The sequence below is a fragment of the Pipra filicauda genome, unplaced genomic scaffold (assembly GCF_003945595.2).
Source record: "Pipra filicauda isolate LSUMZ 115617 unplaced genomic scaffold, ASM394559v2 scaffold403_size635245_pilon, whole genome shotgun sequence".
NCBI lineage: Eukaryota > Metazoa > Chordata > Aves > Passeriformes > Pipridae > Pipra > Pipra filicauda.
This window is the reverse complement of record NW_024104536.1, coordinates 390482-408549: the sequence shown is the minus strand read 5'-3', so window position 1 is coordinate 408549 and position 18068 is coordinate 390482. Positions and strand designations below refer to the sequence as shown.

General features: G+C 40.8%; 1 protein-coding gene across 4 annotated transcripts in view; it reads left to right on the top strand.

The window, feature by feature from the left end:
• Positions 1-4507: 4507 nt before the first annotated feature.
• Positions 4508-18068, top strand: part of UBE3D (ubiquitin protein ligase E3D) — an 81989-nt gene continuing 68428 nt past the window's right edge. For all 4 annotated transcript variants that reach the window (XM_027743210.2, XM_039385324.1, XM_039385323.1 and 1 more), the window contains exons 1-5: positions 4508-4581; positions 4960-5162; positions 7301-7391; positions 11138-11369; positions 15625-15694. In XM_027743210.2, the coding sequence (XP_027599011.1) occupies positions 4520-4581; positions 4960-5162; positions 7301-7391; positions 11138-11369; positions 15625-15694 (658 nt within the window). In that variant the 5' untranslated portion in view covers positions 4508-4519. The remainder of the gene's footprint in view (positions 4582-4959; positions 5163-7300; positions 7392-11137; positions 11370-15624; positions 15695-18068) is intronic.

The window sequence follows — 18068 nt, the reverse complement described above, 5'->3', positions numbered from 1 at the left end:
GCGCCCGCCGCGCCCCGCCCGCCCCGCGCCGCCGCGCTGCGCCCCATGGCGGCCGCGGCCGGAGGGGCGGGTGCGCGGAGCAGATGTGGGTATGGATATGGGTATGGATATAGATATGGATCTGGGTATGCGTGTATACTTATTTTGCCTAATCTTCACATAGTTTACCAAATATAGTGCAGGTAAAAATAGAAGGCAGGTGGTAATTTACAAAATATGCTACAGGTTACCCAGTGAACCTGTGGATGTCCCATCCCTGGAAGTGTTCTAGGCCAGGTTGGATGGGGCTCTGAGCAACCTTGTCTGGTGGAAGGTGTCCCTGCACATGGTGGGAGGATTGTGAACGAGATTACCTTTAAGGTCACAGAATCACAGAATCAATTAGGTTGGAAAAGACCTCTGAGATCGTCTAGTCCAACCCTTGACCGAACACCACTGTGTCAACTAGACCATGGCACTGAGTGCCATGTCCAGTTTTTCCTTAGACACCTTCAGGGACAGTGACTCCACCACTTCCCTGGACAGCCCATTTCAATGCCTAATCACCCTTTCTGTGAGGAAATTCTTCTTAATGTCCAGACTTAACCTCTCCTGGTGCAGCTAAAGACTATGTGTTCTCATCCTGTCAGTAGTTGCCTGGGAGAAGAGGCTGACCTGCACCTGGTCCCTTCCAAGTCAAACTGGTCTGTGACGCTATGATGGTGTGTATGATGCCTATGCTTATGTTTACAGTAGTTGTATTAGGAATTTTCTAAAATTTGTTGGGATTTGTATGCTTGAGTCCATACACAAAGGTGTATGGGTGCCCACATGGACGCTATCAGAAGGAATATTTTACTGCAAGAGTAATTTTCAAATGACCAGTGCCACGGAATAAAGGGTACAGTTCTTAGACTGCAATCTGTTAGTTTCAAAGTCATCATTGCAAATCTCAAATTTCAGCAGGCTTCAAAATAGCAAACAGTTCTTACGGTTATAGATTACTTAACTAACTGCAAAAAAGATAAGGTGCATCCAGCTTACATGATAAATATTTTACACTTTGTGTGAGCACAAGTATTTCTAAAATATTGCAGGGGAAAATCTCATAATATTTATAAATCTTCTACTTTGTGACTTATGTTTGTCAGCCAACATTTTATGAAGTCTAATTTTACTCTCCAGACTTGGGATAATAATAAAGAGGAAGTGCTATTCCTTTTCTCATTAAGCTATACCAGGAATTGGTAGATGAGAAACAGTTACTTTTTGGAAAGCTGACAATTCCCACTGGTTTTCTGAGGCATTGAGTATGACTCTACGTGTCATGTATTTCTAATTAAGATGGTGCATTTAAATTTCTTTTTCATTGAACAGACTTAACAAATGCATTTCACAGGTAATTGTAACTACGATTGGTGGTGCTTTTGGAGCTATTTAACAATGGTGAACATCACTGACAGGAAGGCACTGTCAATAACTGACCACGAGTTTTCACATGCTGCTGCACTGCAGGGTGGTTGGATTCCTAAGCTTCCCTTGTGCTGAATGCAGTAGTGGCAGTTACAGTTCAGAGCTCCCAAACAGTTCTTTGAAATTGTCTCATCAACTTCTGTGTGCACTGGCACAAAAAAAAAAACAACCACAAAAAATTGTACGTTGCTGGGAAGAATATTGAGAACAAGACGAGGGTAGTTGTTTGGCTGCTATATAAAAGGCTGGCACAGCCTCAGATTGATTACTGCATCAATTCTTGTCTTCATGGCTCAAGAGGGGTGTAGGGAAGTTGGGAAAGACACAGCAGAGATATGTCGCTGTTGTCTTACAGTGAGAGCAATAACAACTGGGACTGCTCTATGTAGAGAGAGAAGGCAGGGGAGAGGATTGATCAAAATCTACAGAATCATGAAAGATAACAAAGTTGGGGTAAACCAAATCCCACAGTATAAGAATGAGGAGGCACAGAAAATGCTTTTCTGCTAAGCAGATTGTGAACTTGTAGAACGTATAGGCACCAGGGACTGGGGACTTTGACGATATCTGTAGGTCCAAGGAGGCATTATTCATATTGATGACAAACACATCCATAAGTGGACACTGAAGGAACTGGGCAGAGATGAACCCTCCAGCATCCCTAATACAGTGAGACACGTCAAGGAAGTGACCACACTACAGAACTCTTCCTTACTAGGATCTCCTTTTACTGACATTGAAGTCAGAATAATGTTCTGGATGCACCACTAATGCACTCACTCTGTAGGATATTTACCTTCCTATGTAATTATTTCACAGCAGAAATGGTGAGAAACTCATAATAAACAATTTTGTATAAATGAAGCTCACACCCTGCAAATAATTCACATTATTCATAACTTTGTAGCCTTGTGTAAGTCCTTCTGAAGTCAGGGCCCAAGGCCCTTTTACTAATCCTAGGAGTCAATTCTCCAATAATTACATGGATTTTATGTTTGATGTATGACATACTTGCTCAGAACAATTTAACCCGTAATATGTACATTGGTTTGTGAAGTAATTGGAAATAAAAGCCACCATGTGGTCCAAATTTTTTTCTTCCTTAACAAAGGAAACAACAGCAAAATCCCCAAACACCACACTCCGAACAGCATGTAGACAGTATAGTCTGCATTTTAGAATTCTCCAATAAATCCATGCTTTGTAAAAAACAACAAAACTTGGTTGAGACAGTTGACTATTATCTGCTGTGTTTTTCCCACAAAATCTAACGTTGCTCCATCTGCTTCTTTGGGACTCTCCTACTTGGTATTGATAACTCCAAGGACTAAGAATACTTCAAAGTAGTCATGACTTCTATAGTAAATTTAGCATGCGCAAATTTGCTTTTTTGCTTAAAGCTTTACAGATCATGCTTTCAACTAACTGCAGCTGCAGAGGGTCTTGTGACTTTCATAAAAAGTAAGCAGTTAACAATGCAGAAACACTCCTTGTTTCAAAGCAAAAGCTTTCCTTGGTGTCCTTGAATACTGACCATCAGCTTCCTATATACTGTGAAGCTGGCATGCTGGATGAAGTCTGCAGTCGTGACAGTGCTCATAAGTTAAGAACAGTCACACAGGGGTGTCAGAGTGGGCTTACAGTCTCTTGATAAAAGACCTCATGAGAGACAGTAGGAAGCCTCACCCCAGAGCAGCAGCTGCTTGTGCTGAGTGTCCAGTTGTTATGAGTGCAATGTGACAGCATTCAAGAGCTGGGTGAACATGGACAAGGAGGAATTCAGGCAGACTTGCAAAGTTGTGAGAAAGGGCGGAGAGGGGTTTGTTCACAAGGCAGGAGGTAAGTGGTGGTGCAGTGATACACCACAGGACACAGTGCCCAGTGCTGACTGGGGAGCCTGGCTCAGCAGAGGCCTCTGCTCAGTCTGAACTTTGCAGGTGTGGTGGGGTGACCCCAGCCTGCTGCTAGCTCACTGCTGCACAGGGGGAGAACCAGAAGAGCAAAAGCAAGAAAAGTTGTGGGTTGAGATAGTGATGATTTAGTAAGTGAAGAACAGAGTTTAAAAAAAAAACCAACCAAACATACAATCACTCACCACCTCCCACAACTAGACCAATGATGCCTAGCCAGTCTCTGAGCAATGGCCACTTTGGAAAGACTACACTCCAGTTTTGACTACCAAGCATGACATTACATGCTATGGAATATCACTGGTCAATTCAAGTCAGCTATCCTACCTTTCCCCCTGCCCTAGCCTCTTGCCCACCACCAGCCTACTTACTGGGGGGTTCAGAGGGAGACACCAAAGAGGCCTTGGCAGTGTGCAAATACTGTTTGGCAATAGCTGTTCAGCAGAAAGGGACTTAGGGGTGCTGGGTGACAGCCGGTTCAATATGATCCAGCAGTGTGCCCAGGTGTAACCAGCAGTACTAGGGAAGTGATCCTGTACTTGGCACTTGTGAGGCTGCACCTCGAGTACTACGTTCAGTTTTGAGCCCCTCACTTTAAAAAGGACATCGAGGTGCTGGAATGTGTCCAAAGAAGGGCAATAAGGATAGTGAGGGGTCTACAAAACATTTCTTATGAGGAGCAGCTGAGGAGCAGCAAGGTTGTTTAGTCTTGAGGAGGCTCAGGGGGCACCTCATCACTCTCCACAACTACGTGAAAGGAGGTTGTGGGGGCCGGTCTCTTCTACTGTGTGTTCAGTAAAAGGACAAGAGGAAATGGCCTTAAGCCGAGACAGGCGAGATCCAGACTAGATACTAGAACAAAATTTTTTTGTGTTAGTGTGGCGAGGTACTGGAATAGATTGCCCAGGAAGGTGGTGGAGTCACCATCCCCTGGATTGTTTAAGAGGCATCTGGATCTGGCTCTGGTGATATGGTTTAGGGGTGTAGGGATTACAGTGGTAGTGCTGGGAGGACGTTTAGACTAGATGATTTTACAGGATTCTGTCATTCTATGATGATTCCATGCAGGCGGCGCTGTGACGGGAACGGGGGCATCGCGCCTGCGCCGGCCGCGAGAGCGGCCGCTTCCTGCGCGCCTGGAGCTGCGCGGTGCCGGCATGGCGGGAGGGTTCCTCATGGAGATCAGGCGGGGGACGCAGAGCGCGTTGCTGGTTATCCGGTAGTGCGGGGGCGCTGCCCGCCCGCCGCCACTCGGGCCGTGCGGGGAAGGCGGGGGCGCGGCGCGGGGACGGCGGGCTTGGCTTCTGGCGTCCTGAGCCTTGAACGAGGGGGAACGGGTTGTGTACGGGCGCCTCCCTCCGCTCTCGTCTGCCTGTGCGGCTCGGCACAGCCCGGGCTAGTGTGCAAATAAATGCTTCCTGAGAACGGTAGTTTATTTCTCTCGGTTGCTCCTCGCTCCCACGAGAGACCTCGGTTCACCGCATGGGTTCCGCGGCGCCACTGGGGCCGCGGGAGAGCTGCAGGTCGGCCTGTGTCAAGCAGCAGCTCGGCCTGACGGCCCCTTCCCGAGGCAAACGGCGTTCCTTTTCCTCCCCAGCGCGTCGGCAGAGGATCCAGGCACGCCGGTGGAGGTGTCGGTGTCAGCGGATTCCCTGGAAGTGCGGAGCAGCGGGAGCTGCGCCCCGGCAGCGCTGCCGGCAGGGGTCAGGCTGGCGCCGTCCTCGTGCCGCGGGCTCCGCCGCCTCCCCGGGGACGGACTGCACCTGCGCATGCGCCTGCGCCGCCCTCCGCCCCCTGCCGGTGAGGGTGGGGCGGGGGCGCGGCTGGGGCCGGCCATCCAAAAAGTTGTGAGGGGGGTGTGAAACAGCGCGGGTTCAACTGAAAGGCTTTGTAGTGTAGGTTCTATAGAAAAAACACCCCTGATTCTTCCCATTGTCAGTCCGCCCCTCAGCCTGAAGCCGGTGGTTCGCGCTGAGTGTGTGTTGTTGCTGTTTCTCAAAGGCTGTCTTAGCTCTGACTTGAAGGTGTAAATAGGAACTGAGAAAATTTTAATGGACTTGTCACTTTTAAAATATTGAAGTGCAATTAGAATGACGTAACAAAAGGAAAACATGGACTGTAGGAGTTTTGAGAATCAATTCCTCCACCTATGCTTCCCCGTAGTACTTCCAAATCATTTCATTTCTCTCCTGTTTCATGTTTAGTAGCTGAAAATCATAAAATATTAAGGGGTTGGAAGAGACCTTAAAGATCATCTTGTCCCAACCCCCCCTTGCCATGGGCAGAGACACCTCTTACTAGACCAGGTTGCTCAAGGCCTCATTCAACCTGGCCTTGAACACTTCCAGGAATGGGGCGTCCACTGGGGGTAACCTCTTCTGAGTGTCTCACAATAAAGAATTTTTTCTTAATATCTGACATAAATTTCCCCTCTTTCCATTTGTACCTATTACTCCTTGTCCTGTCACTACAAAAATGCTGTAATCTGATTCATCCAGGCTATCAGACTAAGGTTGTCCATCCCTGACCGCTTAATCATAAAGGATTGTGGGTTTGTGTTGAGGCTCTTTGTTCTCATAGCTGGGGTTTGCATAGGTTAATGTCATAGGTAAAATCTGCAAATTACCTTCTTTACTTCCATGATGCTAATTCAGGTCTAGGATGTCTTTGCAATAAATAGAAAGCATGGTAGTGCAGCTGGTGCTTTCTTTCGTCCTGGCATTGAAGCTCAATATGTTTAGATTCATGGCATATGATGTGACACAGAAAGATATATTAAATAACACAGAATTGCCATTCTGTGGTTTTAAAGTACAAATGGCCAATAAAGTGTGTGATATACAGTAATGATTTCTGCACCAGAAACGCACTGGAATGCTCTGTTGATTTTAGGATATGCTGAGGTTGTATCTTTACGTTAATCTGTAATTATGCACGTGCTTTAAAAATTTGATTATACTAAAATTATTTAATGTGTCCTATTAATGAGACATGCTTGAGGAGACCAGTGATGAAATTTTAAAAATTTACCTTGGAAATTCATACTAGTGAAAAACATGTCTGTGAACCACATGGTAATCAATGTATATATTGGAAAATCTTAGTTAACTTTTAATGCTAATATTGCTATGCAAAACCAGTTGTCTCTTACATGAAATTCTGGAACCTTTTAAAGTACTTTTCTCTTGTGGTTGAATCCTAAATTTCAAGTACTGAATGCCAGTGCTGAGAATATACTTTGGTTCTTAAATTTGAGAAAGTGGGCGATGCAGAGCATATTCATACATAGAGCTTGGCTTAAAGTCCTACTTTTCTTCCACTTAATATTGCTGGATAATTTGTGGAGGCTTTTATAGCTTCTTCTTTAATTTGGAAAAGTTGTCTGAGCAGGCTTTTGTGAGACTGTTTTTGCTTTGCTGGCCTGCAGAGGCCGTTGCTCACTATCTTTTCCTGGACTGGTACTACAGTGGCTGGCCTCTTATATGCCTGAAGATTTAAAACTGGTGCCTCCCTCTGCTCCCTGTCCTGACTACTTCGTGTTACGTATTGGGGTGTATCCTCATATTGCAGAGACATTGAGTATCAGAAATATCATTACAAAAGAGTGGCACTGAATTTTGATTTATACAATCTCTCTAATGATATCTATATCTCAACTCCCCCTGTGGAGAGGATTTGCACCTTGAAAATTATTGTTCACATATACAGTTCCTATTCAGCAATATGAAGCATGAGGTGGAGATGGCAAGTTTTTCCTCAATCTAGATACTTGTTCCTACAGGTAAATAAATGAAGGTTGTGTTTCAAATGTCAGCATCTCGCATTGTTTGTTAGATTTTTCTTTCTTGGTTTGAGGTATTTGGCAGGATTTTTCTGTACAAGTGACTGAAAATTTCACACAGTTTTTTGAAGATTAATATGTTTGCTTTTATTAATAGATCTGGCTTTTACTCTGAGGGAAAGCCTGAAACCCCACAAGAAATACGTCTTTTACTGTCAGTCCTGTGGTGACATCATAGTAAAAGACCGGTGAGTACTGCAGTGTCTTGTATTTATAGCAATAAGTGCCATAGTGATTCGTATTCACGTTATTTTGTCTACTTAGAGGATGCTAAAAGTTATTTGTCTTGAAATTGATAGACAAGAACACATTTGAAGCACTATGAATGACAAAAAGCAAAATTACCTGAAGCAGTTTTTAACCATTCATTTAATTCTTGATTTCTTTCTTCCTCTGCACTTCAGGCATCCTCTTCTGTTCTTTGCAGTAGCTTGTAAATTTTCTTCAGTCATTGTGCTGTAATTATAGAGTGGCTGCTCCGAATGGCGATGTTGACCACAGCTGCCCTCTATCTGTTAAACAAATCCTACCTCCACATAGTTCTGGGGTGCTGAATTTGGAGAACACAGGAGCTCTGTCTTAGAGGTGTGACTCGGCCTCGTCTCTGTTCCTTAGTCTGCAGAGTGAATGAGAATTTCAGTAAAAAAGCTGCTGCATTATCTGGCTCTTTTGATGAACAATTTTGACAGCTTCAGTTGTATGTATAAGAATTGTTATGTGCTTACAGGCTTTTGTGATCTGTGTGACTTCTAATACTTTGTTACTTTCTTGTTGTAGGTGTAGACTTATGGCTAGCCTGAATGTAACTGAATGAGGATTTTTTTGGCTTTCTCTTCTGAAATCAGAAATTCTCTTTCTCATCAGAAAATCTAGTAGTAACTCTTATTTTGATACATTTGCAGAGTAGTGAAACTTCTAATTTCTAGTCAGTAGTGTTTGCTTTCAAAACATACTGCACTTTTATATTTTCATATCTCAGTGGGTGTTTTTTGAATTTCAGCACATCAAATTCATATGCATGGAGTTTAAATCTTTTGGTTCTGAATCCAATAATATAATGCAAGCAGAATTTTTGAGAAAGGAAAAAAACCAAAAAAACCTGCGTGTTCATGGCTCTTTACTTGGCATTTCTTCTTGCAGGGAACCTCTGAGCCCCTTGAATGTTGCCAATAAAAAAGACTAAGACAAGGGTAGAAGAGTGGAACTGCCAGTGTATCCAACACCTTCTGTCCCAGCATTTCCAAAAGGAAGAGAGTAGCATAGTCAGAGGTTTCAGCTACTAAATTCATGTGTTCATTTCTTTGGGGAGAGTTAAGTATGACAGTGGCAACACAGGTGGAGGGATTGAAATTACATAACTGTGTGAAGGAGAACTTTTTTAAAGTGTAAATTACTAGAAAAGGATCTGTAATAAGAAAAACCTGAGATCTAGAAAATTATATCTTTGAGAATAAATTGAAATAAATGGGATTTAGTTTAGATAAAGTTGTGGAGAAGACATAAGACTCTTCCAATATCAAAGAAGTTAATGCAAAGGAGGTGCCAGTAGTCTTCAGCTGAAGCAAGAGCAATTCAGGTTAAAAATAAAAAAAAATCCAAACCTGCCACAAACTTATTCTAAAGCTTATGTTTTACTGTTAAAGACTGTGTAAGCAGCCATCATTTTAAAGGCTGGATTAGAGAAATATATTAGGAATGGTTTAAATGTAAGTAAACCTTCCTTGGTGCAAGAAAATTGACTATGCATTTTCTGAAATCCTCTGGTTCAGTCTGTTTCCTTCTTTGAATCTGATTGTTCTTCAGAGGTTAGGGGGATGTTCTCTGATTCTTCTCCATTACTCTCACATTATCCATGTTAGACGAAGTGATTAGATTTTTGTTTTCTTCCACGATGTAAGAACTGCAAAGAATTTGAGATGCTTTCATTTTTCTTTCTCTCCTTCCAGGTGGGCTAAGTATAGCTCATATATAAAATAATTCTTTAAGGCTTTATTTCTGTCATGAAGAAATTTTTAAAGGTTTGTGGTGGGTGGATGCCAGGTGCCCACCAAAGCTACTCTATTACTCCCCTCCTCAGCTGGACAGGGGAAAGGTCCCAACCTAAAAATTGTTTGTTGCTCTGACCATGAAGGCAGCCTAGGTGACTATTTTTAAGTAGAATCTCAGTTGTTGTTAGGAGCAAGTTTGGGGACATAAGTCCCCCTGTCTGCTAGGTTTTATCACTGTGTTTAGCAGCCTCAATTTAGTCAGCACCCAGTGAACCTCAAGTTGTTTTTGTTTGTTTGTTTTTCCAGAAAACTACATTTTCGTTAGTGTTACATTTTTCCAGTTCTGATGATGCAGGATATGGTTTCCTGCCTATGAGTGGTGAAAGCCTAAAATATAGTGGAAATGCTGTATTTTCGGTATAGCTCAAAGTTAAGAGAGTCTGTTTAGGAAATTCCTACTGGTTGGAGCAACTGCTTTTGTTGGAAAAGAAGTGAAGATCCTGATGCTTTAGACTGTGAGAGTAAAGAAAGGGTGATGTAATGAATAGAGACAGCTTCAGTATGCAGCTTAAGGTAGTCGCTGGCTTTTTTTTCTCCTGTATGTAACTTTTGTAAAAACGTTGCTGAGCAATACCAGCTATTTGTTCTTTAGTGTAAAGAGCAATTCATAGTTTTTTATTTACAGTGTGAGTCCAGGAATTGGAACTAATTGTGAAGGCTGGTGAAGAATGAGTCATTAGGCTAATACCAGAATTAAAGTCTCACCTTGGCAGTATTGGGTTGTATCTCAGGCAATACATAAGAACACAGAAAATAAAGATAGAGATGGGTAGTGCTGAGAGGTTATCTTAGTTATGGTAAAGCTGGATCAGAGGACGAGTTATTCCAACTTTCATCTGCAGGTAGGGCAAGCACAGTTTAAAATGTATTGTCAATCTAGAAGGAAGGATTTTTTGATAAAAGATTTTACTTATTGAACAATTCCAAAGGGACAAGAAACTACAATGGGAAGAATTGACATCCTCAGAAAGGGTTAGTTTGGGAACTGCAAGAAAGGGAGGACGTCTAACTATTGGCTTAGCAGCTGTGTTTTTATTTGCAGAGTGGTACCATAAGCAAAGTCGTATTTGCAAGTTTAAAGTAAGAAGTAGAATCAAGAAACTCTGTGTAAAAGTTTCAGGTGACAGCAGAATAACTAGGGGAACAAAAGGAAAGCATTTAAGGAAACTAGGCAGAGAGCAGAAAATGCAAACCCAGTACAACTGATAACAAAGGCAAAGTCTGGTATGTCCTGAAGCAGCAGCCTTGGTCCTACAGCTACCCAGGAGAAAGGGATTTGTGTTTTCTTTAATATGACTTCTGAAAGTTGGATCTGAGTACTGGAATCTGAATTAAGATTGCATTATCCTTTGTTTGTTGTTTTGTTTGTTTCTGTTTTTTTAATGAAGATGTACTGTGGTATTTTTGTCAGGATTTACCTTTTTCAAAGTCTGGTATCTGACTCTGAAGGGCTTCAAAGTACATGCTGAATCTTGCTGTGGCATGAGTCTGTTTCTGTTGGTTTTATATCAACATTTGGTGCAAGTAATAATAAGTGTAATTGCAAAATGCCCATTGCTGTATTTTGCATGATTGGGTAGAACTGTTTTATTTGTGACATATGATTCATTTCAAGATAAGACTATACCAAATTCTGCCTTATAATCACTTCAGATTCACCCTTGGAAAATGTTTTATCACAAACTTGGCAGGAAACACTCAGCCATGGCTTTCTCAGAATTCACCCAAAGAAAGTGCCTTTGACTGAAAAAAGAGTCAAGTATTTCTTTTGAGAAAATGCCATACTTCTCCTTCCTCCTCCTCTTTGTCAGGAGTCTAAGCTCTCTTTTAGTATCTTAGAAAAGAATTATAATATATTGAAATGTTTGTTTCTTGTTCCCTCTTAGGAAATTTCTTAGAGTTCTTCCTCTACCGAGTGAAAACTGGAATGATTTAGTTGAAGAGTGGTGTTGTCACCCTAACCCCTTTGCCAGAAGCACTTTGCACCCTCAGCATGATGACTGTTTTCTTGGAGACACTTTTTTTATGTTGAATTCAGGAAATGAATCACATGTGCCTGAATCTCTCATGTGCTGCTCAGAGACTGGACACCATGCTTCGCAGAGTGGCTTCAACTTGGTAAAGTATTTTCTTAATATAATTCTCAGGTGAATGCATTTAGACTTTTTTAATTATAAAGTACATTTTTTTATTTCCTGGCTTGTTTAACTTGTATGTATTACAAAGCTGTTTTGAAGGTCATTGAGAGTTCTTGACATCCAGTTGTACAGAAGCCAGAAAATATTCTATGCTATGTTTTACGTTTCTTAATCTCACAGCACAGTCTTGATATTGACCTACATATGCAAGAAGACCTTTGTCCTATAAACTGAATTAGGAGGTTTACATTTATGCAGTTCTAAACCCAAAAGTTTTCCCCCAAAAATATCCCGAGTGAAGGGCAGAAGGGCATTGAAATTTAGTAAGATAATAACTGTAATGGGTTAGGTGTTTGTCAAAGGATAGTGGAGCAAAGAATGAGGAGGAAACTGGAGTAACAATTATTTTTCTTCTCAAACTATGACTGGATGCATAACCATAAGTATGATCACAGGAAGGTGGGAATTTTTTTTCTTTTTTTTTTACTTTAGAAAGACTTAGAAATGTGTTATGGGTTCAGATGTGGCTGTCTTCTTAGAAGGAAATTGAGTTTGTTTGGCTGTTCTGTCTAGAGAGGGGGCCTGCCATGTCACATTATAGCTCTTTGTGTGGATGTTTCTGAGGTGTTCCAGGATGGGATATATTCATCAGCTGGGTCTCTAGGAAGAAGGCTGTCGTTTGGCTCAGAAATGTCAAAATTTGTTGTTTCCAGGGAAAAAAACATTTTTAGGAATGCTGATGTTTCAATGGCGGGATAAAACCCATGAAGAAAGAAAATTCAGTGCTTTACTCATCCTGGAGGTATAGCACGTGTATAAAATTTCAAGCAGTAATCTTTTCTTCTGCCAGAAGAACATCCAGGAATTTAGTTCATCAAAGCCTACATTTCCATAACGCTTGTCTGCGTTTATGCTGACAATGGTTGGGCCTGAAGATGCCGTATTTTCTCACAATACCAAGTATTAAACCTAACTATTGAAATCCTTCTACAATTATGGGAACCACTGCAACCTTGGCAGTTTGTGTCTGTAACAACTGATGACTTTCTATATCCAGGTTCCCAGCGTGAAACTTTTAATCTGTTGAGAACTAACACCAGAGACCCTGATTTCCATCTGCTGCTGCTGCTGCTTATTAGTGATTTGTATTATCCCCAGTAAAATTCTCACAATTCAGTATTTGCTGGTGCAATGCCTGGGGAACAGTTTTGTCCTATAGTCCATATCTCCAACTCTTACTGCTGTGGTCCCCTTCGTTTCTTGTTCCATTGTTCTTTGAAAAGCAGAATATGGGGAGGGGAAAATAAGGACTGGTACCCTGAAAGGATATCAGCATGGGAGAAGCAGATTAATTTGGATTAACTCTGTGACAATTGGAGTTATTTCTTCTAAGTTTCCTTAAGAAGGAGGTGGAGTAGAAGATTATGAATTTCAAAGAGGACAATGCTTTCTGCCAGAGGTCCCCAAAATGAATTCTCACATTTCAGCAGTCTTAAAAGAGATCTTAGAAGAACAGGAACAAATATGGGAAGAGGCAGGGTGTGTGGAGTTCATACTGCCCACTTCTTCATCAGTCAAAGAGAATGTTTGGCAGCAAAGGATTGTTTTTGAGACAAACACATAATAAAAGGATGCAGAACAAGATGTTACAGAAAAGATGTTACAGAGATGTGAGTCACACCAGGATAACAGAAGGACTTTTAAATGAGGGAGAAGGCTGTTTTATGTCAGAGGCATACTATAGTAGTTTAGTGTAATGAATTTTCATGTTTGCTTCCTTAAATGCCTCAGAAACGTCAACATGAAGAGCTATAATGTGGGATGTCAGGTCCCCTTCTCTAGACAGAACAGTCAAAGAAACTCAATGTCCTTACTGTGTCCTAGGAATGTAAGACAGCCACATCTGAAACCACAACACATTCCGATTTTCCCAAGTCTTTATAAAGCTAAAAAAAAAAATAATTGAGAATGTATTGCTTGTTTGTGTCAAATCCCTCTTTCTACATCTTTCATACTAGCAGTGAATTCTCATTTCTGTGTTTGCTTATTTCCAGCATCACTCAGTTGCCAAGCAAATGAGCAAAACTCTAAGATCCAGCAGAAACTGGACTAATAAGGAAAAAACCCTCATACTGAAGGAGAAAATTCTTCCATAATATAAGTAATAGGAAGTTACAAGCAAGACGGATTGCTATTGGCATAAATGTTCTCATTTCAGATAATTTTGTTGCAGCCTGCCCCAGTATGAAAGTTCTTTTCTAATTGCATTGCAGTTCTTTGGGAAGTGTTCGCCTATGACTAAAATAGTAGCAGGAATGTACCAGAGGTGCTTAAACAATGTTTTCCAGACTCCAGTGGGACCAAGACAGCATCCGTCCACTGCAAACATATTTTTCACATCTATTAGTCTTCCAGTGTAACATAGTTTTTAAATGTCACATGGTATTGCAGCATCCTAATAGTATCTCTTGGGGAAACTCTTTTTCCCTGACACCATATCAGGGATCCTTAGAAATAGAAACAGAAAATATTAGGCTTGTGATCCACCTCCACCTGCAGATTGCCAGCAGCTGCAAGTTGTCAAATAGATATATTGATTTAATTAGTCAAGCTAGAACTGTTGCTTTTTCCATTGAAGCATGATCCAATGAGGTAGTGGTGTTTTTTTAGTACCGTGCTGCACAATTCTCAGCCAGCATCTGTAACTGTAGTCAGAAAAAAATACTCAAGTTGTAGCTTTCAAGGAAGTACTGTATATATTCTATACTTGTACTGTGCAGTATTTGTACCTGTCTCAAATACTGGTATTCACAAAACCTTGTCTACTTATCCTTGTTTTTCACATCAAGCAAGTGATTTTACTGTGTATGTTTGAGAGGAGTAGCAAGGTGGGAATTGGGAAAGGGGGTAACTGCATATATATATGAACCAAATATTTCTTCTGATCTCCATAACAAGGGGGCTGTAGTTCCAACGTAGTCAGCTCTTGGGCTCTCCCTGGGCCATTTAGTTTGATTCGTCATTTGTGACCATTACAGACGTTATATATATGTACTGCTTTCAGACCAGAGCTGTAGCGTGCTACATCCAGGTTAATAAGCCCACACAGAACCAGTTTTGGACTCTGGATTAAAGTAGGAGTTGTGTTTACTTGTTTGATACTGAATTTAAATATTAACACTGTAATTAGCAGGAGTGTTATAGGGCAGATTTCATGCTGAAAGGAGATCTTTTTCAAAGGGCAGTAATGGATACATAAGAGTAAGGCAAGTATTGAGTTATGTTTTGGAGATTGTAGAGACTCCTTGAACTGTTATCCACATTTTTTATTTTTAATAAGACCTTGATGAACATTTCCTCTGAATTTTTGAAGACTTTCTGAACTTGTGTATACTTTCACTATGAAAAATACTTTCCTATAGTGAGTACCAAACTATATTATGCATTGTGTGACAAATGCTTTCCTTTTCTTTGATGCAAACAGAACTCGATGATCTCAGAGGTCTTTTCCAACTTAGTTGATGCTGCGATTCTAAAATTTTATGGCATGAGCTATGAGAGCAAATGTTTTTTCTTTCTATTCAGCTTTTCCTAAACATTAGTGATTTTATATATCTCAGTGATAGCCCTCAGTTTTCTGTCTTCTGTGCTTCCTTCTATTACGTGTATTTTCTTGCCACATATGGAGACTGTTTTGCGCCTCTGACAATTATTCTTTGTCAATACCTTTTCTGTTTCTACTTGAATTGAGGGAGAAAGGTTGTTCAAGAACAGAATAGACTGCATCTTTCTGGATTATCATGCTATATTGTGTTCTTCAGCTCTTTTCTAGTAATTCAAAACAGTCTGTGGACATTTTCTACTATCTGCTGAATGTTGAACTGGTATTTGACTCATATAAAACTGTCCAGAGTGGCTAGAACTTTTTACCGAGTAATGGTATTCACTTTGCATCATACTATTTTATGTATATATTATGGAGTACTTCATTTCATGTGCATTATTTTGCTGTGAGGTCAGGATATATTGCCAAATTTTAAAACTAGTATGAAACTTGCAAGCACGTCCAGCTATAGAGAGCTGAAGTAGTGAAGGCAAATCTGTGTGCGTGTAAACATAAAGAGAACAGAAAGAAGTATGAAGTTTACTGTCTACTCTGTAGATTATATTACAATTATGCATTCCTTTTTCAGAATATCAGAGAGACATTTAAATGATATTTCTTTGTCCTACAGAAATCAAAGGAAAATACCAGAGTAATTTGTAAGCGCTGCAAGAAAATGCTGGGAGAAACAATATCGTCAGGTATGAGTGTGCAAACAAAACTAGACTTGACTGCATCAACCATTGAGCACTGGAGGTTAAAAACTCTGAAGGAAAGTAGTTTTATCAGTAAGCTGCAGGGCTGATTCCTGTGTGTTCATCCCATTTCCTTCTGGAACAGATGAGGTTGTTTATTCCACTGTTAGACCTTGAAAGTGACTTTCAGCAGGGATTTTCCTCATCCTTGTTTCTGTGGCATATTTGGCTAATTTCAAAACTTTGGAAGACTCAATGCATGATTCCAGTTTATTAGGAAACTCGGTAAAAAAGGAGCCTTGAGAAATTACAGGTTGTTTATTTTCCTGTCAGTTCTACAGAATAATTGAGAGGCTAATTCAGAACTTGATCAACACAGAACTAGAAGCTGAAGATATGGTTGCTAGCAGCCTGATTTTGTGGGAAGAAAACCTTGTCAAAGAAGCAGGTTATGTCTCATCCTCGTTTGATGATGAGATGATGGTTTAAAAGTGTAATTATACTGAATCAGCAGGGTCTACCAGAAGTAGTCTAAAGATCTGGTCGTATTTAAAATTCAGCTATTAACAGGAGAGAAGCAATGATAAGACTGTTAGTAGCAGGGTTCATTCTTTCATTCTCCCTCTACTCCACTGCGTCAGTCAGTGTGAGCCTCTTTCAGTTCAAAGATCTGGTGAATATAAAAACTTCTCAGAAAATGCAAAGCCTGTTTTAGAAGTAAGTCACGAGGTGATGCAAGACAGAAGGTCTTCTGTACAGAACGTTCTGATTGTCCTGTACAGGGATCTGAACAACACAGGCTTTGATAAAACCAAATTTAAGGTAAAATGTTTGAAAGCCTCCAAAGGAGGATGTGACTTTGGGAAAGGAGTGCTTGGAAAAGAGCATGAATAATAGGGTCATGAGTAATAGATGCCTTAATCTAAGCCTTCAGATGGTTGTAGCACCCAGTAATTGATATGATTGATATAATTGGTGGGAATAGGTAAAGGCAAACACTGTGCATGGATTTGGTGTGGACTCTGCACACAGCTGAAGTTAGATAGCATATCCATTGTTTTGACCACGCTTCTTCAGTACTGTAGGAAATTTAGGTAGAGTTCAAAGAACAGACAAACTAACCAACAATATATGGTATAAGTCTAGGCAGAACCGTCTCTGTGAAAAGGGACTAGAGAGCAAACTTGACTGTCATGGTTTGGTACTTCCTCCTGAGCAGATATCGGTGCCTTGACAATAAAGCAGGATTAGAGTGGTGTGGCTGTGGAGGCCACATTTGGATTTGAATTTCTCCCCAGCTCTACCCACAGACACTTGTATGATTTTTTTTCTTGGGAAATCACACCTTTTATCTCTCTGCTAGCAAACATCTCCTGAATTCTCAATACCTTTGTAGCAGTAGCACTAATTCCTTAGTCAGGGTAATGGGTGAGGAACTAAAGGGACTGAACTTTATTTTCCTCCTGTCTCCTCGGACTAGTACAGCGTGGAGAAGACTAAGTTAAACTTAGAGGTAAAATATAATTTCCTAACAGTGAAGATAATTGAAAAAGTTATCTAGTACTTATCTAGAGAAGGGATTGGATTACCAAGGCTTTGGAGTCTTTAAAACACATTAAGTGTTTTCCTGAAATGCTCACTTTCATCTAGTTTTAATGGTATGTGTGGACAGAGATCAGATGAGATGATCCTTTTCACCCTTAAAATTTATGGAACCGATGAATCTTCCAGCTGTTCACATGCTAAGGCTTAGTAGAATGTTTTTATTACTCTCTATATTTAACCTGTTTTGCTGGCCCTCTCATAGGCTATGTTTGCAGCGTAGACCCAGATCTTCAATATGATCGTCTTTGACCTGACTTTATTGATGGGGATTAAATTATGTCCTCAAACGCTTACATTTAGTGTTAAAGGCTGTCTTAGTGAAGCTTTTGGTGAACACTGAAACTCAGAATGTATGCAGTGCTAGTGTTGAGTAAGTGTGATTTTTGGAAAGAAGTTCCATTCTGTTCTTTAAGCAAAGAAGAAAATTATTCCCCTGTGTGTGCTGTTATTAAAACTGTCTCTTGTGATTCACTGCAGCATTACTGAGCAGCAGAGGGTACTAAAATACTTATGTAAGCCATGCTGATCTCAGTGCTTTAGGGAAGTCCTTTCAATTCATCTTTCAGGTTTGGCTTGAGCTCTTGCTTTGTTTCAAGGTGATTGTTCCCAGTGTTAACAAAGATCAATATGAATGATAAATTGCTGATCATGTAATTAGCTCAGAACAGTTTTCTTCAGGCAATGTAGGTTTTTTGTTATGGTTGCTTCACCTCCTACAAACCAAAGCAGAATTTGACCATCTGCTGCACTTCTTAATGGAGTACTGAACAAATGT